The sequence below is a fragment of the Lepidochelys olivacea genome (genome assembly GCF_965140295.1).
Source record: "Lepidochelys olivacea isolate rLepOli2 genome assembly, chromosome: 6".
NCBI classification, from domain to species: Eukaryota; Metazoa; Chordata; order Testudines; family Cheloniidae; genus Lepidochelys; species Lepidochelys olivacea.
In genome coordinates, this window is record NC_140416.1 from 66,708,183 (window position 1) to 66,731,224 (window position 23,042).

The 23,042-nt window shown below is 45.8% G+C and overlaps 1 protein-coding gene across 2 annotated transcripts in view; it reads right to left on the minus strand.

The window, feature by feature from the left end:
- Positions 1-23,042, minus strand: part of MAPKBP1 (mitogen-activated protein kinase binding protein 1) — a 121,561-nt gene that overhangs the window by 42,888 nt on the left and 55,631 nt on the right. For both annotated transcript variants that reach the window (XM_084631708.1, XM_084631707.1), the window contains exons 4-8: positions 8,983-9,045; positions 7,776-7,833; positions 4,309-4,479; positions 2,017-2,154; positions 881-1,063 (exon numbers count right to left, since the gene is read on the minus strand). In XM_084631708.1, coding sequence (XP_084487834.1) covers positions 881-1,063; positions 2,017-2,154; positions 4,309-4,479; positions 7,776-7,833; positions 8,983-9,045 — 613 coding nt within the window. The remainder of the gene's footprint in view (positions 1-880; positions 1,064-2,016; positions 2,155-4,308; positions 4,480-7,775; positions 7,834-8,982; positions 9,046-23,042) is intronic.

The following is a 23,042-nucleotide window of genomic DNA, read 5'->3' on the forward strand; positions in this document are numbered from 1 at the left end:
TACAGAGGGGGCAAAGGTGGGAGAAATGGAATTGTTCTGCTTGATGCTGAGATTTGTACAAATGACAGAAAATGATGGAGAAATGGGGTGAGGTCTAGACAAACACTTCATTCTAACTTACTGTGAAGCTGTCTGTGTTCTGAGCAGGAGTGAAAAAGGCAGATTTTAGAGCAGAAAGGAAAGAAGAAAAGACACGTTTCACTTGGGGAAGCATGGAAAGATTTTTCCCTGGTGTGAATACCCTGGATCCATCTTGCTTTACAGTTTGGGTTTTCTCCCTTTAATTGAATATTCAAATCTTTGCCAACAGGCCAGGCTGATGGTCTTGCAGCAGCATAATACACTACCCCGACGGGGAGAGCTGAACTTGAGACTCTGGCAGAGACTTTTGCTTCTAGGAGGGCAGGGGGCACTGGAGGGGCAGCTTGTGCAACCCCTGAGGGGATGGAGTGCCTCACACACTCTGCTGCTACCCCATCCCCCCTCCCTAGACAACTCAGGAGTGACATTTATGGGTTCTCAAAGAAAGCCGCACCCAGCCTTCCCACAGCCACAAGGACACATCACAATGTTAAGCCTTGAGGGCAGAAGCTTTTCAGGAATTAGAGGATCTCCTACGTAAAATCCCTTTCCCAACTGGCCTTTAAGCAAAAGACTCCATTTCTACCCCCAGGCTCTGGTTTCCCTACCACACACCACTACTTTGTGCCATGCTTTAATGGAAAAAATTAAAAATCATAAAGAAGCAGAAGTCTCCAGCTCTCCTCACATGCCAGCAACTCTCACTGCTGGCAGCAGCTTGTGGCCTCAGGATGTCCCCACCCCTTCCTCCTCCCATGTCAGTGGGCACTGATGTACATGGAGCAGACCTGGAACTCACCCTCAGCTCCACCCACTTGTCGAGCAGCCTCTTTTCATTGAATTCACAGAGGAGGCCAGAGGAGGTGATGCAGAAAGTACTGTCTGCTTTTTTACCCCTTCCGCATGCCACATCCGTGAAGAAGTTGTTCCTGAGCTCCCCCAGCAAACCAGACCGCCCTAGCAAGGGGACTGTGGCATTCACCTACCAAAAGAAATAACCTGTTAAGAGAAAAACACTCCACACTGGAGTAGAGAGTTATGAGCGATCTGAAGAGACAGGCTGTGATGGGGTCACTTGCTGCAGCTCCACTGCTTGTAAAATGTATCAGGACCATCAACAGCAGCAAATCAATGAGACAGAGCTACTTATGTGTCTGCCATTGGCTGACACAGGCCAGTTAGCCAGTCACAGGAAGAAACCTTGGGGATAGTGATGCTTGGTGTTCCCTGATGATCAAAACAAATCTGTGACTTGCACTGACGTATCAGTGTCAATGGAAGATCCATGGTGTGAAATGTGAAAGGCTATCCTTGAGTGGATGCACCTTTGCAATATAGACAGGCAAAGTACCACATGGGGATTTGGCCTCCCAACAGCAGCAATAGAAGCCACTACATGACACTTTGAAACATGCCCCTCGATATCTCAAGTCACACATGTCCAAATCAAAGACCCAAGTCCCTGCAGTGTGAGGGGCCCAGAGATGGCAGCCACAGATATGAAGAACCATTGCCACGAAGAAATGGACGTGCTGTTGAAAAGCACCAATGCCAGGGTACAACAGAACCTGATTTGGCTGCCATGCACAGAATCTATGAACCACCTGCACTGGCATACAGGAAACCTGGGTTTGGGTGCCAGACACAACAGGCACTGGATAATGGCACACTGGAGGTTATGTCTTGAGAGTCAGTCAAAGACTAAAAAGAAAAGGCACCTTAGAGACTAATCAATTTATTTGAGCATAAGCTTTCGTGAGCTGCAGCTCACTTCATCAAAGACTAAAGCCGCTTCACACAGGCGATCAAAGATCAATTCTGAACCAGAAGCTCCTGTTTCCCACAGACTGTGGAACTAACTTATGCCATTATAAAAGCCACAAAGGCCCCCACTCACTGCTGCTTCTTTATACATCTCCTGTCCCCAGCTCTCACCTTGGAGGTTTTGCTGTCATCCAGGTACCAGAACTTGATGTGGCGGTTGCCAGCTGTGACGAAGTAACTGCAGTCCTCTGAAAATGACACCGCAGTCACTTTGCTGGACACCTTGTTGGCCGCCACCACAATGTTTTTCTGGAAAGACAATTGTTTCAATAGCTCAGGTGTCTTGCTCAATAGCCTGCTTATAAGAAGGCTCGTTTCAGCTACAGGTGTTATGCACGGTAGGCACAGATTCAAAGTCTGTCTGAACACAGGCTGGGAGGATGAACCATCTGCCAAACCTTCCACTACTTATGGTGCTCTGGCAGTTTGGACATCACACTTTTACATTCAGTCCTGCCACTACATTGTCTCAGCCACATAATGGTTCTCGGGTCACTAGTGCCTACAGTAACATGGTCATCTGCACCTTGGCTATTTCATAATCACAGGGCGCTCGCAACAAAAAACATACTTCCCTTTCTAAACACTGAAAGCACATGAGGCCAACACTGGCTGGAGCTCTTCCAGCCCTAGGGCAGCAATGGGGCGCAGTGCTCGAGATGGGCAGTAGGTATTTTCCACAGGGAAATACCATAACTCTCTCCACCTGGGGAGTGGAAGAGAAGTTATAGGGCAAGAGAAGAGGTGAACATGCTGCTTCTGTCCAGCCCGAGGGAAAAGAAACAGAGCAGCTACACCTGCTGTGATTCTCCCCTTCGTGCACATCAAATAACTGGGGGAAGAGGAGGAAGGAAGGGGTTATTTTCTGAGTATAATGGTTAGATTACAGGGGTTCCCTCTCCACGAGCCTGGTGCAGGAATATTATTTCCAGGGATTAGCGGCAGAGGGGGGATTCACAGATCTTGCCTCTCTCTCCTCTCCCTTGTGGGTTTAAATTCTTGATCTATTTCCTGCAGTACTCAGTGGTCAGCCAGACACTCACTCTGATCAACATTTCAATTTCTCAATCCTCCCTCAGGAAATCATGAGCCCAACTTCCCGCTTCCTTCCACTAGCAGCCCTCCAAACTAGCCCGCCCTCAGCTCAGAAGTCATCTCATTCGGCTCAGAAGCGGTCTCACTGCAGAGGGCTTGTTGGAGGTCAGCAGCAGAGCACTGTCAGAGGGGCAGGGGCGTGGAGAAGGCTAGACTGTGCTACCAGGAGCAAACCAGCATTCTTGGGCCCAGACTCCAGGGCCTCTTGCTGAGCTTCCCCCCAAACAGGAAATGCTGCCGGAGCCCTCCCTGTTCTCACCATCATGGTGCCTGCTGTGGCCTTTCCCCATTTGGAAACTAGGGAGCACCTCAGACAGCACTTGGTTGCTTCAGCTTGACCAAACATCTTGGTCAGTCTCCCAGACTGCAAGACGGTGATATCACAGCAGCCATTCCTATGACCCTATGCCTGAGGAATGGTGGTCTTATGGTTAAGGCACTGCACTAGGACTTGGGAGATCTGGGATCAGTTCCTCATTCTGCCACTGATTTCCCCTATAACTTTGGGCAAGGGCTCTGGAAGATGTGCTTTAGTCAAACACAAGTTAGGCTTTAGTCAAACAAGTAATTGGACTCAATACAAAAGGTAATGGTGGAAATTTAATGGCCTGTGACAGACAGGTCAGACTAGATGATCTAGTGGTCCCTTCAGGCCTTAAACTATGAATCTATGAAAAAAAATATCTCAGTGCCTCAGTTCTCCATCTGTAAAATGGGGATAACAATACTTCCCTTCTCCTGCCCTGTCTTGTCCATTTAGACTGTAAGCTCTTTGTTGCAGGCACTGACTCTAATTGTTTTTTGTACAGCGCCTGGCACAATGGGACCCTGCTATCAGTGGGGAAATCTCTAGGCACTACTGTAACATAAATAATAGTTGGGAAGCAGAGACCATAAAAATCTTGATTGTCAAGGTACAGCATTAAATCCCAGCCTCTCTCTACATTACATCCATCTTCAAATCATTATTTTTGTGTGCCTCATTGAGAAGAACTTGAAGACTGAACACAATCTTAGTTTGAATCAGTTTCCAACAGTCCTCTCGAAAAAACACAAAGAGTATGACAAAGCCTAATAGCCTTCTGACTGGCCAGGAAGATGTCACATATTGGTGGGAACAATCTAGCACTAGCTCCTTGAGGATGTTCTAGATGACCCAATCTCCATCCATCTCTAACTTGTCTGATTTTATGAATGTCAAAAGAAGCAGGGAAAGAAAGAGCTATAACCAGATTTATCCCCAGATCATCTCTGGCCTTGCACAACGTGGCTTTTCCTACCAGTAAGCTGATCTTCTTGCACACTTACCTTCCATGACCACACGTTGACAATCATGTCATGCTGGTACCCCACAGAAACAATGTATTTGGAGCTGGGGGAGAATGCCACACAGGCCACGCCATACTTGTGTTCTTGGAGCTCAGCCACCTGGGCCCGTTCAGCCACGTCCCACACCCGAACGGCTGGCATGTGCCCACTCTGAAGGGGTGATTTGGAGACAGAGAGCAGCGAACAAAACTCATAAGACTAGTTGCGATGGATTCAGATACGCAACATCCCCATACATTTTTTTAAGCACACACAACTTGGAAGTGAATTCAGGACTAGATCACAGCTTAACCCTTAGGCATTCTATGGCCATTTACAGCAGAAGTCAGAAATCTAATGAATTTCCTGATTTCAGAAGATAACTGAAAGAGGTAATAATAAAAAAAACCCAAACTAAGAAAGTGGATCAACATTTTTCACACATATCTCTGTTCTCTGTAATAGAAACCAGTAACACATGGTGACCTTTAGAGGTCTCAGTCCAGGTCCCAATGCAGGTGTTCACAACACAAAAACTGACTTTGTCACACTCATTGGCAATTTTTTGGGGGGAGGACCACAGGAAATTAGCAATTTTCTCATTCCAAAGGTAGTCATGCCATGTTATGTTTGAGGCACATAGATAGGGCAGTGTCTGGGGGGAAATGCACTCCCCTTCTTGCTGCACTTGTTCTGTGGATAAACAGTTTCTACGGATGTGAATGCAGCACCTTTTGCCAGCACTAAGTCTCCCTGAAAAATCATTTATTTAGTTATTTAAAAGTACTCTTTATTTTACAAGACCAGCAGAAATCCTTGCCAAGTACATGATTAACAGGGAAACCCTATTCAACAGCTTCCTCAAGATTTCACATGGAAGCCTGTCAAAAAGTAGCCTGCAAGATAAGATCTCCATGGCAGCAAGGCAAAATGGTGTCTTTTCCAGTCAGGGTAAAGCAAGTCACTTGCTCACGTGAAGGGGTGGCATGCCTGATTGAAAATCAAAGCCTCCAAAACACAGAATGCAAGACAGTTAATTGTCTTGCTTTGCAGCTTTACATAGAATGTGATTGGCCTGGAATAGCACAGCGGTCAGATTTTAATTTACTCAGCTCAGCTTTCACCCCGAATGACAGAGTTCTTTCTGTCCTCAAGGTTACAGTCAAGATGGTACAAAAGTCAACAGAGCTACTCTGCAAAGCACTTACACGAGTTAAGAAACTAACCTCTAGATCTTCAGCCCTCGGAGACTTTAACAAATTGAATACACTTTAAATAATTGAATAGATGCTACCATCAGTGAGCTCTATCAACTCCCATGGGACAAGCAATTTATTCCTCTATGGAAAGCTTCCATCTCCTCAGCATTTGAGATACTCAGACCAGAGCTAACACATATGGAGGGATGAGGGTCAGCCTCTGAAGAAAATCCAGCCATGCACTAATTTAGTGTCACTAGGCAGAATCGGCACACTCAGCCTGCGAGATTCAGATACTTCACAAGCTGAACACTCTTTAGTCAGCTATTACCAGTCCATACTAACTGCAGAACTTCCGAAGCAGTACTAAGGAAAGACTGAGAGCTGCCACCAGCAGGCGGCACTACATGACAAGAGAAACACTCAAAATTAATGCTTTTGAGAGGACCCACAGAAATGGCTGCAGAGCTGGTCAAAAAGGGTAAATTATATGCTGCAAAACATCTCAAATGAAATGAAAATTTGCCATTTCATTCTGAATTTTGCAGTTCTTTTGTAGTTTTTCTGCAAAAGTTTCTAATCAAAAAGTTGTGTCAGTGGGAAAATAACCACTAAAGTTTTTATTCCGCCCTTCCACCCCTCAATGGTGGGGGAGGGGAGAAGTGAAAGTGGTGTTTTCCCCACCAAAATAAAAAGGAAAAACTTTTCAAAACAAATCTGAATTTTCATTTTGAAATTTTTCATTGAAAAATGAAACGTCAACTAAAGCAAACATTCTTTTGGTCAAAAAACAAACCCATAAGGATAATTTTCAGCCAGCTCTGCTCTGTAGGTATAACCCAATGGTAAAGTGTCTTTTACAGGTCCTCCTCTGTGCCTGGTGCATAAAGGGAGAAGCCTGTCACAGCCTAACTAGCAAACTAACTTCACCAGCTTGGTCAACACGCTGGGGATTGAACCAGGGACATTCAGAGCTTAAAGCACGAGCTGCTACAGCTTGCGCCAGAGGGCTCTAGCTGAGGGAGTAACAGACTTGTATTTAGAGCTGGGTAAATAATTGATTTTTCAGTTTGATGGCTAAATCAAACCAAACCAACAAAAACCCTCACAAATTTTCAGGGGGGCGGGGGAAGGAAGGAATCATTTCATGTCCAAATATTTAATTTGACCTGAAATGAAACATTTTGTAATAGGGTGTTTTACCCTTTTGTGGTTTTATTTTAATTAAATTTAGATGACATTTCATTTTGAAATGTCATTTTGAAGCAAAGAATCAAAATGTTTTGACTTTTTCAGAATTTTCCCCTCTTTTTTGGTCTGAAACAATGAGCTGAATTTGACCAACCCTGCATTTTTCAGCAAATAAACTGTTCGCCGAAATTTTTTTTACCCACTTTTACTCATATCCTCCAAGAACTGGGCACAGAGAGGGACTGGTGACACACACATTCACCAGTAACTTACAACGTACTGGAGTCAGATGACAAGTAGTCATTAGAGACACATGACAGCAAGCTGAGCATGACCAAAAGGGGAGAGGGAGACATTTGTGTGTGTTTCTAGCATCTAACAACTGCAAATTCATTACATGTACAGCGTGCACCTTGCACTTCTAATGCAGTACAGACCCCACAATACAGCCATCCTTGTTCTCCCTTTAAGCACCTTTGAAAGGGGAAAGCATGCACTGCCAAACCCATGGGCACTGGCCCCTTTATCACTGCTCTGGAAACTCCATTCCACAGGTACTTTTCACTCTCCACTATATTGTTACTGTCTTGGCTCACCCCCTGAAATCCGAAGGGATGCAACCCTAAACTCAATCCAGCACTAGAAACTTCCAGTCCCCGTCCCTCACTTCTTCCCCTATGTTAATAGGTAGAGCAGCACCCAATATCCTCAGCGAATCTCCACCCTGCCTCTGGCAAAAGGAGTCTGTCCCAGGAGATTGACAGAACATTGGAAAACCCTTTCAATATGAGCTTAAGGAGACAACCAGTGACGAGGTTGGTTAATGCTAAGATGAATCAGTGGGTGAGAGCCAAAACCACATTTCCCCACATAAAGGCAGTGCAGAGGCACAGTTAGGGTCGCTCTTTGGATATCATAAGGGCCAAAACCCTGTCAAAAAGGATACAGGATTTAATTAAACCCAAGTTTCCCCCCCACATTGTCCATTTCCCGCTCTACAGCGGCCACACTTCTTCCCAGCCTGCAGTGGGATTGCCTGCAGACATGTACCTGTTTTAAACAATTTTCAGCACTTACCTCTCCAGTAACCAGGTACTTTCCATCAGGGGAGAAAGCAAGAGCTGTAATCGTCTTCCTAAAACAGAGACAGGAGGACACTGTGAGGTGGTGCCTGTATCTGGTTTCAGTTCTGTCTATCGTGAGGGGAGAGGGTGAGCAAATGTCCTGATATTATTGAAAAACGAAAAGGAGTACTTGTGGCACCTTAGAGACTAACAAATTTATTTGAGCATAAGCTTTCGTGAGCTACAGCTCACTTCATCGGATGCATTCAGTGGAAACTACAGTGGGAAGATTTATATACACAGAGAACATAAAACAATGGGTAATAGCTGGTAATAGCTCACCTTACCTGATCACTCTCGTTACAGTGTGTATGGTAACACCCATTGTTTCATGTTCTCTGTGTATATAAATCTCCACACTGTATTTTCCACTGAATGCATCCGATGAAGTGAGCTGTAGCTCACGAAAGCTTATGCTCAAATAAATTTGTTAGTCTCTAAGGTACACAAGTACTCCTTTTCTTTTTGCGGATACAGACTAACACAGCTGCTACTCTGAAACCTGATATTGAGACAGTCCCAATATTAGGGGATTTGTCTTATACAGGACCCTACTACCCCCAACCCCATCCCGATTTTTCACACTTGCTATCTGGTCACCCGAGGGCATGACTGGAAAGAGGCCCACAACACATGTAATAACTTGACAATGGTTTTGTTTCCTCACAGGGTGAACACATGGATTCCCTGCAGCCCAAACCTTTTGCAGGCACAGAAGGGGTTTCACAGCTATGGGCTTATGGTCCTTTGGCCCCTGCCTGCCAACAAGAGGACCAGGTGTCAGCCAGTCCTGCTCCAAACCAAGGCTTCAACCTCAGGGAAAGAATAATGCAAGTCCCACGGAGTTCAAATATAACATCCTCCATGTCATTCCTTACAGCAATTCTGCATGGGAATGTAGTATTTATGGGCTTTTCCCTAGTTATCATTGCTACAACTTTCCCCACAGTAACTCATGTTAAGGAGGAGCTAGGGTTAAATTAGCAGGTAACTCCTCCCCACAGCCACTAGTCCGACACAAGTGAGTTTAGGACTCAGTAGCTCTGGGCACCTTTATCCCCAGAGACTCTTATAGTTTGCTAGAGCCAGAAAGAGGACTCCAAATTCACATCCCAAGTAATACGAGGCCAGCTGTCTGTGTATCTCCGAGTTTCACTCACCTGGAGCTGTTTAGAATATGGTGTTGCTTATTTTTCCTAGGGTTGAAGAGCACGACAACACACCTAGAAAGAGAACAGAAGAACAAAAAGAAGTTGACAGGACAGCCTGTGGGTATCATAACATGCTCTATCCCCTTGTCCTTGGCAGGAGAATGAATGACAAGCCTGGCACGTCTGTCCCACCTCTACCCAGCTAGCTGAAAAATACAAAGGGAGGTTGGGGGATAATCTCAAATCACTCCCCTGTAGAGTGCCATAAATAATCACCTTTCCAGGGACCGTGAGCCCTGAATCTCTTACCACTCACAAGCTAGACAGAAAGAAAGGGAAGTTAGAAAAGTCTGTGTGACAGCCCCATGATTCTGTCCCATTTCCCCAGACGTAAGAATGACCCTACATTCTGGGCACCAAAACAGGATGTCTAGACCCGAGTGGGAAGGTAGGGAGCCAGGAAAGAGGGGTAGCACGAAGTAGAAGAGCTCTCAGAGAAAAGAGCTGGGCTTCTCCTCTCCAGAGACTTTCAGCATAGCTTTCCATCAACCGTATCCTGCCAGACACTGCCATTAGCCGTTCAGATTCTGCCCTCCCCTCACCACCGCACCTTCATCCAGGCCCTGAACGTCAGGACAATGACATGGACCCAGACAGGAATCACCTTCTGTGTGGTGTGGCTCTTGCCTGTAACACAGACAGGACAGAAAAGGCCTCAGTTTGGGCCAAGAGGTCATTAGCCAGTCAGAAAACAAGATGCACAGTTAAAGAGCCCATTCGCTTTGGAGACAAATGAAAAAATAAATAGCTTCCTCTGGGGCTGTCCAGAAATCAGCCAGCAGGAGGAACTCTAGAAACAAACAGCTGTGACCTTCGCCCCACGGTAATCAATATAATCACCTCCATCACAGGTCCACCATTTTGGAGGAACAGGAAAGGGGAGATTCTCCCAAATTTACTGACAAAGCCAGGAGTCTCACTCTTAGCATGCCGTGATGACTCTGCTGCCACACAAGTCTGGCTATGATCCGGGATACATTCTCTCTCCTTCCCCACCCTCCATCAGTGAAAACCCTATGGATCATTTTCAACACAGGGCAGAAGAGAACGCAACTCTGCCAGGGCCCCATCACATAGAAGCAAAGGAACCAACCCCGTGAAAACTCATGCTCTCAGAAGTGAAACACATGCTGCTGCCCAGGAAAAACAACAATTCTCAGTGACAAGATGATCCTCCCTCCGAAATGGTGAGCAAATTGCATGGAACTGTACAATCAATGCCTTCAAAATGATTAAGGGGCTGGGGCACATGACTTATGAGGAGAGGCTGAGGGAACTGGGCTTATTTAGTCTGCAGAAGAATGAGGGGGGATTTGATAGCAGTCTTCAACTACCTGAAGGGCGGGTTCCAAAGAGGATGGAGCTAGGCTGTTCTCAGTGGTGGCAGATGACAGAACAAGGAGCAATGATCTCAACTTGCAGTGCGGGAGGTCTAGGTTGGATATTAGGAAAATCTATTTCACTAGGAGGGTGGTGAAGCACTGGAATGGGTTACCTAGGGAGGTGGTGGAATTGCCATCCTTAGAGGTTTTTAATGCCTGGTTTGACAAAGTCCTGGCTGGGATGATTTAGTTGGGGTTGGTCCTGCTTTGAGCAGGGGGTTGGACTAGATGGTCTTCTGAGGTCTCTTCCAACCTTAATCTTCTATGATTCAAAGAACTCAGACTCAGCAGGGTAGCTCCTGATAACTGCATATCTCTCTTCCCCATATGAATACCCCTCACACAGGGCTGCAACATGAGGGGGACCCAGTTCAAGGGCTGTAGGGACTTGCTGGAGATGGACAAATCAGCACTTGTGACATCCTTTGTCTTAGAGAGAGGAGTGACATTGACTTCTCTCATGGAAATATATTGCTTCTACTGTCTCCTGGCAAAAGCCCAAAGTGGAGGCAGCTGTAGAAGGGGGAAACAGTCAGGGAAAGTTGGGTAGGTCTGACTGTGGCTCCTCTCCAGTATTTGAGGATGCATCACAGCATGAAGAGAGTCCTCCTCCCCACAAACATGCAGGGAACACCTCAAAAGCTTCACCAGTTTTGCAGTGTTGCTACTTAGCTGTGTCGCACCCTATAGCTCCCCCCTCCACTGCTGTGCCATTAGGATGTTGGGCAATACATGACTCTCAGGTTCAGAAAGGCCTTGTCTACACCAGGGATTTCAGACAGGGCTGACTACACTAGTGCAAATCATAGCTTATACCCTGCCTGTAACAGGGGTTTGCACCAGCGCATGACCAGCCATCCATGTCTGTCACGGGGGAAATCCCTGGGGTAGATATGGCCTACAAATTAGAGTAAGGAGCATGGTACCAAATGCTGAAGAGATATTGCTGTTTCATTATGAAGCCTACAGCATCAGCTCACTCTACAAATGCCGCCAAAAGCCTCATCCCAATAGAAAAGACAGAAGTTCTCACATATGAGCTTTTAAACAGAACTAAGCGAGCCTCACTGTCACACCATTGGGCTCACGCAAGAAGAACTTTACAGGGGTGTCCCCCTAATCTGTTTTTTTTTTTCATTTACCTCAGCAGCGGTAAGGAATCCCCTGCCATGAGCTTGGCGCCAATCGGAAAAGGCTGCAGACACAGCATTTCTCCAGGCACTGGCATGTCGTAACAAATTCTTGCCCGACCCATGCCGTTGCCTCTCACTTGGTCTACAGGGTTGCCCGCCAGGAGCATTACAAGTTATGAAACAGAACAGACACCATAGAGAGGCGCAGACACTCCAGCACCTCAGGCCCAATGCTGCTGACTGATGCCGTCTCACTCAGTTAACATCACTGCCTCATAGCAGACACCACCATAGGGCACTGAAGTTTTAACCTCCAATTCACGGGCTTTCTAAATTCAGCTTCCTTCATTAGAACTAGTGCAAGTTTCCACCCATTGTTTTCCCCAAAGGTAGCCTGCGTGCCTGCTAAATGTTCTAGCCATGCCCAGGTAAAATACATCTGCTGTGCTGAACATACAGGCATTCACCACCATTTACTGGTACGTTAGTGGGGCAGTTCTAATAGTACAGGTAACCTGGTCATCCAGCAGTGAAAGTATTCTTTAGAGATTTAGTTAAGCGTACAAAGCATCAAATTTAGCACGACCAGTCACTCCAGTTTCAGGTCTGATCTACTCTATTTTATTTCTGCAGGCTTCATGTAAAGAGGCAGGTGGTCTGTGACCCATTAACAATTCAGGGGAAGTTAAGCCCTTCAAATCATGAGCTATGAAATAGTACATTAGCAGATGGGAAAATCTGTGTAATCCTCAGCTTCCAGGCAATCAGAAAAAATAAAAAATCCCACTCTATGAAGCAAGGTAGGTTTAATGGACCAAAGTTGTTCCTTGCGCAACTCAGAAGAATTACACCTGGGAGAATTTTGGTCCATTAAGCTTCAGAAAACATTATGGAGAATTGAGAGTAGATGCGATATCCAGGTAGAATCATTTCTGTGCAGCAGGTTTTTTAATATTAAGTTCCTTTGTGTTTTATGACTAGGGACATTTGCATGAAAACGGGACCTTTGGGTATGTCCACACCTCAACCACGACAGAGGCATCAGTGTAGACACTACCTATATGCCAACAGGAGGGGTTCTCCCTCTTGCACAGGTGTTCCACCTCCCTGAGATGTGGTAGCTAGGTTGACAGAAGATAACACTTTCTACACCATGGGTTAGGTCGTCATAGCTACGTCTCTCAGTGGTGTGCCCCGAGAGACGCAGCTATGCCGATGCTGGGGGGAGGGATAGCTCAGTGGTTTGAGCATTGGCCTGCTAAACCCAGGGTTGTGAGTTCAATCCTTGAGGGGGCTATTTAGGGATCTGGGCCAAAAATTGGGGATAGGTCCTGCTTTGAGCAGGGGTTTGGACTAGAATGACCTCCTGAGGTCCCTTCCAACCCTGATATTCTATGATGTACATTCCCAGTGTAGACAGCCCTTTGTGTTATTTTCTCTAAGAAACAATCTAAAAATTAAAGACATGCAAGAAGACGCCATGGTCTTCAAACCAAGCAAGCAAATCTATAAATAAAGCATTTCCTAGAATAGCTCAGCAAATGGGTAGGATCCTGGGTTTTGCAGTATTCTTAACTTAAGCAACTGAGCCCGCAGTTACTTATAAACAAACTTAGGCCTTACACCTCCAGAGTTGGCTATTCCCAGGGCGTCTCTCTGCAGGACTTCCTGTCACTCCTTCTAGCTGTTTTCCCTCATCAAAGAGGCTCAAACTCCTGTGCTGAGGCTGAATCCCACCACCATGCCAGCCTGCCAGGGGGAGTCAGCCAAATAGTTCCTGACCTTCAGACAAGGGTGTAACATCTTACAACCAGTCACAAGCAGATTTTTTTAAAATAACTCTTAAATGTAATACATGAAAATATATGAACACATGCCACACCCACCCAAAAACACCACTGCCAGTTAACAAGGAGCAAGACATATCCTGTGGCTACACTGCCAGAGGGCTGAATTTCATTTCATGGCAGTCTTGTCACACTGTTCTAGTTTTATCAAGACTCCACCCAACTTTTAGGTTGTTTTAACCAATAGGATTGCAGTACGCAAATAAACTAACGTTAATTACATGGCAGCGACACATGCTACAAACACAAGCCAGGAACTCCTAAATTCTAATCTGGCTCTCATTCTGAATCTTTCTGTGGCCTTGGGAACCTCTCTAACCCTCTCTGTGCTAGATTGCTGCATCATTTCAAAGGGTAAAAGTTATAGTTAAAAGAATAAATTGTGCTAGCAAAGTTTACCTGTTCACCGTGGCCACATTTACCCTCCTGGTTTCTGCTACTCAGTTCAGCCTGCGTCCACACTGCAGTCCTGCCAACCCTTAACGTGCAGTGCATTACAGTTTTGCCGAGGCCTCATGTTCAACAGTGTCTGAAAAAGCTTCCCAAAGCAGGGTTTGTGGGAGAGCCTATAAAGTACTGTGGGATTGTGCAATGTATTAGTAAAATATATTGCTCAAGTCAATATAGGAAAATAGAAATTGCTCTACTGGGACAGATCACTGGTCCACCTAGTGCACTATCTTGTTTCTAACCCACACAAGACTACATGAACCTCATGAATCCTGAGATAGATCACTCAAGTTTGCCCTAGTGACTTTTACTCTGTCAACAGTTCACAAGAAGCTTTATATGAACATTGGTTTTATTATTAAATACACAAAAGCCTCCACCTAGCCTTCTGCATGCTTTGTTTCTGTAAGATTCCGTTTGTTCAGTGTTTTGCTACCAGTGGGTAGAAAAAATAGTGCTGATATTTTGACACTTTGAGCCCACTTCAGCTGGTCCAAGTACATCAAACCACCACTTTTCTAGTGCCCTCCTCAGTTGCTGCAGAAATTAAGCCTTGAAATTAAAAATTAAAAAAAATTAAAAAATCCCAACCAATATATTTCTGAAGAAAACTTTCTAGGTCCCAATGAGAGTTTACAAATACAGACAAAACAAACAATAGTTCTGAAAGGGGCTTGCACTGTTTCCGTGCAATAGAGTACTTACTCTGGTGCCTCATGAGAGTTTAAAAGGTCAACATTATTAACTAGTTCACTGCTGATCATTTTAGCAGAAGCATCCAGCTACTCTGCGATTGTGGGCAGAGCTCACATAGATTAACTACATCATATTTTCCTCCCAGTCTGAACCCTGTTTTGCTGTCAAAGCCATTTATGAAACTATTCACTGCTGAGTGACAGAATTATTGCTGCCTAAGTGATGTCCTAGCCAATCTAGTATCTAGTTCCTTTGCATACTGAAGCTATTGGCAATAACATGCTCTTGTAAAGATTTTATTTCTAGGGCAACTGTGCCAGACCCTCAACCCCGCATTACACCATCCTAGTGACAACATGTAATCATGAACTGTGGCTTTAAAAAAGAGAAATCAGAAGCTGGCTTTGGAATCTCTGATAGATCTAGTGTATGAGGCGTTTTGTAGGTGCCTTGTTTTATTCCAAAGGAGCCCACCTGCAGAGTAGTAATTGGTTCTTGCTGCAAAGGGGAGGCAATACATCTGTGTTACCATCAGACCCTCCTCCAAGGCTCTTGCAGAGAAGTTGAACTTTCTCCAGCAGGGATGGCAGGGAGCCACTTTGGAGTAGCGGGTGTGTAAGTGGGAGACACTTTGGAGAGTTTTCCTGCAGCATGTTACAGATAGGCCCCTTAGCACTGTGCATACTCCATGTGTGCTAGGGATCAGTGCAAGGAGGGTTAGCAGGAGATCTACAGAGAAGAAGCAAGCACCTCCGGCAAAGGGAAAAAACAAGGAGGCAGTTTCTCTAGGCTAAATTTAGGAGTGGAATGGAAAGGAATCAGACATCAATATCACATTTACACACAGCATCTGACTCACTAAGTCACCAGCACTCCCCCCACACACACTCTCTCTCTCTCACACACACACTTTCTTCTTCCTCTGCTCATACTAGTCCCACTTCTTGCTCTTCTTCCCAAATCCCTGTCTCCCTCGGTATTTCACTTTCCCTCCCATCTGTTCCCCTGACCCATCTCTCTAGTCTCTTCTGCCCCTTCTCCCAAGTCTCCTCCCCTTCCCCAGTAAGCTAATAAAAAGCAGATTTTTGTGAGAAGTCTGTTTTCTTCCTCCCTCCCTGCCCACCCCCCACCCTCCCTAGGGGGTATGAAAAGATTAAAAGTCAATTATGGAGTTTCTTTCCAAAGCTATTCATCAACTCTGCCTTGCTTTATCTCACAGGACAGATGACTAGAGGCAGAGTTCATGGGACAAGTTCCTCCCCAGTCCCTCTCAATCTGGGCCATAAACTGAGGTGGCAGAGAAGAAAGCAAGCTCCATTCGGATACCACTCAAACCCTGGCTAATCCTGGCTCCTCTTTCTAAATATTATCCCCCCGGGGCCCTTACACATTCCTGCAAGAGTAAATGAAGAGAACAAGCAGCCCAACCAACTTCTCACTGGTCACTTCCATGACTTCTTGCTCATTCACTGCTCTTCCAATCATGCCCATCTTCCCCCGCCCCAACAAAGTAGAATAGTTTCCTAATTCACAAAACACATCCGCAAGCCTTGATGAGAACCAAACCTTTTCTCCCGGTGCTAGTTGTCAGGAGAATCTTGATCAGATTAAGATGGTGTCAGTGAAAACTGGTGATAATTTTCCATGTGGCAACATTCCCTGCCAACAAATGTCTTTAATTCATGGCCAACGCTGTGTGGGGGTTAGCTGTGATGGGACGTGTCAGTGGGGAGGAAGTGCATGCACATCACATGTGAAATACCTATTAATCTATGTCAATGAAATGAATGGGGGTGGGGGGGAAGATCTATGGCAAGATTAAGACATGAATGTCACAGCATGAGAACAAGGAGCCCTGGAGATCATTGCATCATACCGTGGCCAGGCAGATTTGCTGGAGGAGAATACTACCAGGATGGTTGCAGCCACAGAAGGGCTGCAGTTAGATTCAGGCTGCGAACTTCAGAGAGACCAAAATAGATTAGCAGGAAACAACAGCTAAATAAGAAGCCCAGCACAAAACAAAAGGGATTTTAAAAGTTGCTAAACTCATAAATTGGAGATTACATATTATTAAGCATGAGCACTGTGTGAACTAGGACAGTAAGGCTCCCAGTGGGAATTTATTGTTTTAAAAGCCTGGATGGCACGCCAAATGTGCAGGACAAAGAGCCAGAGAACATCAAAGAGCAGGCCCTGCTCCATCTTCGCCATATCTTCTGGCTGCTTCTCCCAGTCTGCCAGCATCATCTCAGCCTTGTCCATGCCCCAGTCTCCCTCAGACACTGAACTAAGGCAGGTGAGGCAGAGATCTAGAGCTGGGAGTCTTCAGCACATTGACAGCACCAAAGCCCAAACTCTCCTCACTAACTTTCCTAACAGCGCCTTCGACACGCTGGCAGGAGGGGAAACCAAGATGGAAAGCTCTGGAACGCCACATAAGAATGCCATTAGGGAAGAGGAACAACTCCCCACAACTCCCTTTGAGAACGCTCAGGGAAGAGCCGTGCAACCACAACAGAGCAGCACCATCCACTCTTGCTGCAGTCAACTGCTCTACAGACCACTCCTCATGACCAAGCCTAATGAAAGCCCCACCACTCCTATCTGGAAAGGGAGAGTCCACCCATATCAGCCATTCTTGGCCCATACAACTTGGGTCCACCAGGCAGAAGGGTTTCAATCAGAACGTCACTATGTTTGGCTACAATATACATCCAACTGAAGGTGGCAAGCCCACACCATTCCATCATTCCCCATCATCATAACCAGGCAATGCACGACCAAACACAGAAGATATGCCTTTTTATCTTGGGCGACATGACTTTTTAAACTTACATAAAACACTTTCTTTTTAGAAGCAGTCCCAGGAACCCCTTTCCCTTCTCCTTTAGGCACCTCAGATGACTGCCCCTCCAGCCTTGCAGGGACCCTCCTCAGCAATGCCCACACATGTACACCGCCCTTCCTTCACCAGCCCTACCACTACAAAGAGCTTCTCTCAGCAGTGCTTCCAGTCTCGAAGGTAGAAGGAAAGCTGGAAGGAAAGAAAAAAGCACACTCGATAAAGCTAGTTCCAGGGGAAGGCAGAGCAGAGCTGATTTACAGGCCTTGCAGGGATAAGTCCTGAAAAGCTAAGGGCTGACTCTCCTCTTTCCACTCTCCCTGCTTCTGCAGAATCTGTATAGCTCATCTTCTCTCCCCATGAGTTCAGATATTTCCAGCACAGGGGTAATGGAAGAAGGGGAGGATTCCACATGGTTTCTCTCTCTCTTCACCCCAATTGGCAGGGGTACCATGGGGGAGGGGGGGACGACACAGCCCCCTTCCCCCGAGTTTCAAACAGGAGGTGTGGAAGCTCCCAGGTGGAGCTCTCAACTACAGCACAGTATTAGGCTATGTCTACACTGGCAACTGAACGACAAAACTTTTGCCTTTCAGAGGCGGGGTTTTTTTTGTTTTGTTTTTAAAAACACCACACACCCCTGAAAGACACGAGTGTTGCTGATGACAAGCGCCGGCGTGAACAGCGCTTTGTCGGTAGGCGCGCTCTCCTACCAACAATGCTAACACCACTCGTTGGGGGTGGAAATTTTTGTCGGCTGCGGCTACACTGCGCGACTTTTAGCGGCACAGCTGTAGCAACACAGCCGTGTCACTAAAAGCTGCGTAGTGCAGACCAGCAGTTCTCAACCAGGGGTCTGAGGCCCCTTGCGGGGGCTGCAAGCAGGTTTCAGGAAGTCCGTCAAACAAGGCTGGCATTAGACTCACTGGGGCTCAGGGCAAAAAGCCAAAGCCCAGCCACTGTGAGCCCTGCCACCCAGACCTGAAGGTGAAGCCTGAGCATCTTAGCTTCGCAAGGCCTCCCCCCCCCCCCATGGTGTGGGTCTCCAGGCAATTGCCCTGCTTGCTACCCCCAACGTCAGCCCTGGCTTTTATATGCAGAACAGCGGCGGTTGTGGCACAGGTGGGCCGTGGAGTTTTCATAGCATGTTGGGGAGGGGCCACAGAATGGAAAAGGTTGAGAACCCCTGGTGTAGACATAGCCATAGTGTGAAATGTAAGTTCTGCAGAGGAGAGGTGCCCCTGGGGCAGGGAGTCAGTGTTTTGTTTACAAACAGAGGCAGGGTGATTAAGGTAAGAAAGGGCTGGTGATTAAGTTAAGGATCTGGAAGTTTAGCCTGTAAAACAGGAATCTCTGGGGAAGTGGGTGGTTGGGAGGGAGAAGGGGTTATTTTAGAGATAACACACGGGATTCAGAAAAAATACAGCCAAGCCCTCTGAGCCAAGGTTACCTTCAGAAAAGGGGGAGGGGTTTGGGGGCATAGGTGAAAAGAAGGGCCCAAAACCAAGGGAAGTGGTACAGAGAAAAGTTCCTACTCTACCTGTTTCAGCGTAGCAGCCGTGTTAGTCTGTATTCGCAGAAGGAAAAGGAGGACTTGTGACACCTTAGAGACTAACCCATTTATTTGAGCATAAGCTTTCGTGAGCTTTCACTGAACGCATCCGATGAAGTGAGCTGTAGCTCACAAAAGCTTATGCTCAAATAAAATTGCTAGTCTCTAAGGTGCCACAAGTACTCCTTTTCTTTTCACTCTACCTGTGGTACTTATGTGGCCCCACCATAGTATCTGAGCACCTCACAAGGTCTAACCCATTTCTCCTCACAGCCCCTCAGTGAGATAGAGCAGGGCTGTTATCCCCATTGTACAGATGGGACACTGAGGCATACACAGACTAAATGCCAGATTTTCATAAATATTTAGGCACCTCGTGGAATTTTCAAAAGTGCCTGGGTTAGGTGCTTTGTAACCCCCACTAGATGCCTAGCTGCACCTTGCCTAAAAGGTTTTGAAACTCTGCCCTTCAGGCACTGGCCTGAGGTCATACAGGAAGTCCATGGGGGGGAACAGAACCCAGGTCTTTCAGGGCTAGCTCCCTATCCAGCAGACCAGCCTATGTCTCTGCTGCAATGCAGCAAAAAAGAGGACTCTGGTAGATGGGAGCAAAACCGAGGTGGCCAGTTCTTTGAGACTACAGCAAACGGTCTCAGGAGGTTGGGATGGATGTCATGGTTGACAGAATGAAAAGCAGCACAGAAGTCAGGAAGGATGGAGAATGAGAGTCAGATGAGAGGAGATCACTTAACTCCCAAGGGGTGGCAGGTTCTGCCCCATGCTGAGTTGTAGAGCAATGGCTGCTGTGCAATTTTACATTTTAATGGAAAACCATTTTGTCATGTCATTTTTTGTTTTGAGTTCGAGAAAAGGAAGGAATCAGAAAGCATCATAAGTATCAGATGTGTTTATGCCTCAAATTCCATAACGAAGAACAGAAATTGCATCCACAGAGTCCATAAAGTTGACGATTATTGTCATGATTTGTATTATTGAATGGCTACCATCTGTGTGCTCAGCGCTGTTCAGCATATGCCAGAAAATGTAGTCCCTGAGCCACCGTGTATGAAATGTGCAGCCCTGGATAAGATGGCTTAGTTATTTAAGTATGAAGTGTATAGTTATTAAGCACGTGTTTATATCTATGAGTGGAGGCGATGATGGCAACAGAAGTTTTACTAGATTAAGGACTAGAAGATTTGACCCTCCAACTCTCTTTCAAGAGGAAGAGCTACCCAGAACTCCTGTACTTGTTTATTTTCCTTTCCTGACTGCAGTGACCCTGATATACCTCAGAAGTCTCAATTTTTTTCCTCAACTTTAAAAGGTGGAATTTTCTTGGTGTTTGGTTTTAAATATTCTCTTGTGAGAACGGCAACTCAATCACTGTAGTACTGTGTCTACGAGCCTTCTGGAAAGTAACTAGCCTTTAAATAAAAGTAAAAGCAGTGTTGCCAACCCTCATGATTTTGTCATGAGCCTCATTATAATTATTGTTTTCATTAAAGCCCCAGCTCCTGGAGTCAAGTGGATATGTGACGATTTCAGCCTTCATTCTTTAAGACAAATGAAGTTTCTAGTCCTTGCGGCTGTGGAGAAAGCTTCAAAATGTGACCCCAGTGCACCCTAAAGGCTCAAAAAGCAGAAAGCAAATAAAAAGAACCACCAGATCTGTTATTTTTACGTAACCTCATGATTCTAAAGCCAATCTCATGATTTTTGGAGAGACTGATTCATGATTTTTGAACATTTGGAATTGGCAGTACTCCTATTTAAGGTCAGCTTCTAGACATTTGTAGTGAGGTAAAGCCCCTGGAGTCCCAGGCAGGTGCAGTATAAACTCACGGGGCCTTCACCTAGCAGGATGTTTCCCAAGTTAAATGATCTATTCCAAGCTTGGTGAACTGCAAAAAGTGACAAAGTCCTCTAGATTTTTCTACAGTTGTTCCAACTGTTGTATTTAAGAGTTAGTAACGAAGAAAGAATATACATTAAAATGTTAAACCTAACCAGTGTCCCTTAAGTGACTTGCCACAAATTGTGAGAACACACAAGTATTAGAGCTGAGTCGGTCTAATATTTATTTAAATTCTTTTTTTTTTTAAATATAGGAATTAGATACTATCAGCTAATTTCCAAGTTATTATCTGGAAAAAAAAAGCCAAAAAAACCCCAACCCTAGTTTTCAGGTGCCTAAGCAGCCCCTGGAATCATGGTTAAAGTTGTCCCCCCTCCCCACATCTGAAATGGCGCCCCTGCTCATTGGTGAAATGTTCCTTGCTCTGCCAGACCATAGGATGGCACTCTGCTGACTTCCCTAATTTAGGCGGGGTGAATGGAATAGAAATTGCTCCCTTTTCCCTCATCTGCCAGATGATTTGAGCCAGAATAAAGGCACCATGCAATATAACAACTGTTTCCTTCTGGAAAGCCAGGAGTCTGAAAAAATGAAAGACGCCTGGGTGTTCCTGTAAAGTTCAGGCAGGTGGAGAGCTACACTCCCTGTGGAGAGGACCATCAACATTACTATTGCCCCCGTTGCTGGAGTGTTTAAAATCTGTACATATGCAAATAGCTAGTTATAGATAAGGTCCTAGAAGATGGTGTTCAAGAATATATAGCACAGTTCCTGGGTTTTGTAGGACCAATAATAAACCTTCCCTTTATGCACTGCAAATGGATTCCACTGGCAGTTCTTAGCAGTCCCTAATGAAGTGCATCCATCAGAGACTCTCTCTAAGTACACGCAGCTACGCATCTGACTTCTGGGTCACAACCAGCAAGTAATGGATATTCAGATGTGAGAGAAACAATAAGGAGCCCGGTGGTACCTTAAAGAATAACCGATTTATTTGGGCATAAGCTTTTGTGAGTAAAAAACCACTTCTTCAGATGCATGGAGTGAAAATTACAGATGCAGGCATTATATACTGACCCATGAAGAGAAGGGAGTTACCTCACAAGTGGAGAACCAGCGTTGACAGGGCCAATTGGATCAGGGTGGATGTGGTCCACTCCCAATAACACATGAAGAGGTGTCAATTCCAGGAGAGGCAAAGCTGCTTTTGTAATGAGCCAGCCACTCCCAGTGCCTATTCAACCCCAAATTAATGGTGTTAAATTTGCAAATGAATTTTAGTTCTGCTGTTTCTCTTTGAAGTCTGTTTCTGAAGTTTTTTTGTTCAAGTATAGCTACTTCTAAATCTGTTATAGAATGTCCAGGAAGATTGAAGTGTCTCCTACTGGCTTTTGTATGTTACCATTCCTGATGTCCGATTTGTGTCCATTTATTCTTTTACATAGCGACTGTATGGTTTGGCCAATGTACATGGAAGAGGGGCATTGCTGGCACATGATGGCATATATCACATTAATAGATGTGCAGGTGAATGAGCCTCTGATGGTGTGGCTGATGTGGTTTGGTCTTCTGATGGTGATGTGAAAGAGTGAGAGAGTCTCCCTTCCAGCCCTATAATAAACAAATGCTGTCATGATAACAGAGCTGTAAGACAACAATGCCAAGTGGTTGTGAGAGTTTCATAGTAATCACCCAAGGAGTGGTTTGAGATGCCAATTGTACCCAAGGGTGGGGGAGGGGGGTTATAACCATAGCCTTAGGCACTGAGTTTGCCTGGATTAGGTGTCATACATATGAAATAACACTTTAAAACTGCCTAGCTGTGAAAACCCCTAAGAGGATGAAGTGGAGACAGAGGCCACGTTCCCCATCCGCCACTGAAGTTTTAAAAAGTCAGACAGAACAGATGGCCAGTGAAGAATCTCAGAGAGCAGAGGTAGCCTCCCCAGACCTGAAGACCCAGGGCCAGGGAGTAACCCAGCTCTGGCCCTGGACATGCATAAGAACCAAAAAACCATTTAGGAAAACAGACTCAGAATCCACACTTTTCACAAAACAGATGCAGGAAAGAAGTCAAGTCTAGACAGTTGCAAGGGCCCGTCTCCTGTATGGTCCATTGTACCCATTTGGCATGAGACTAGTGAGGGGGAGGCTCGTACCGGAAATTGCCTTTCTAGCAGAGCTCCAAGATAGGTAGGCACCTTCTCCAGAAGGCAGAGGTCTGTACCGGATTGCGGTTGTGTGGG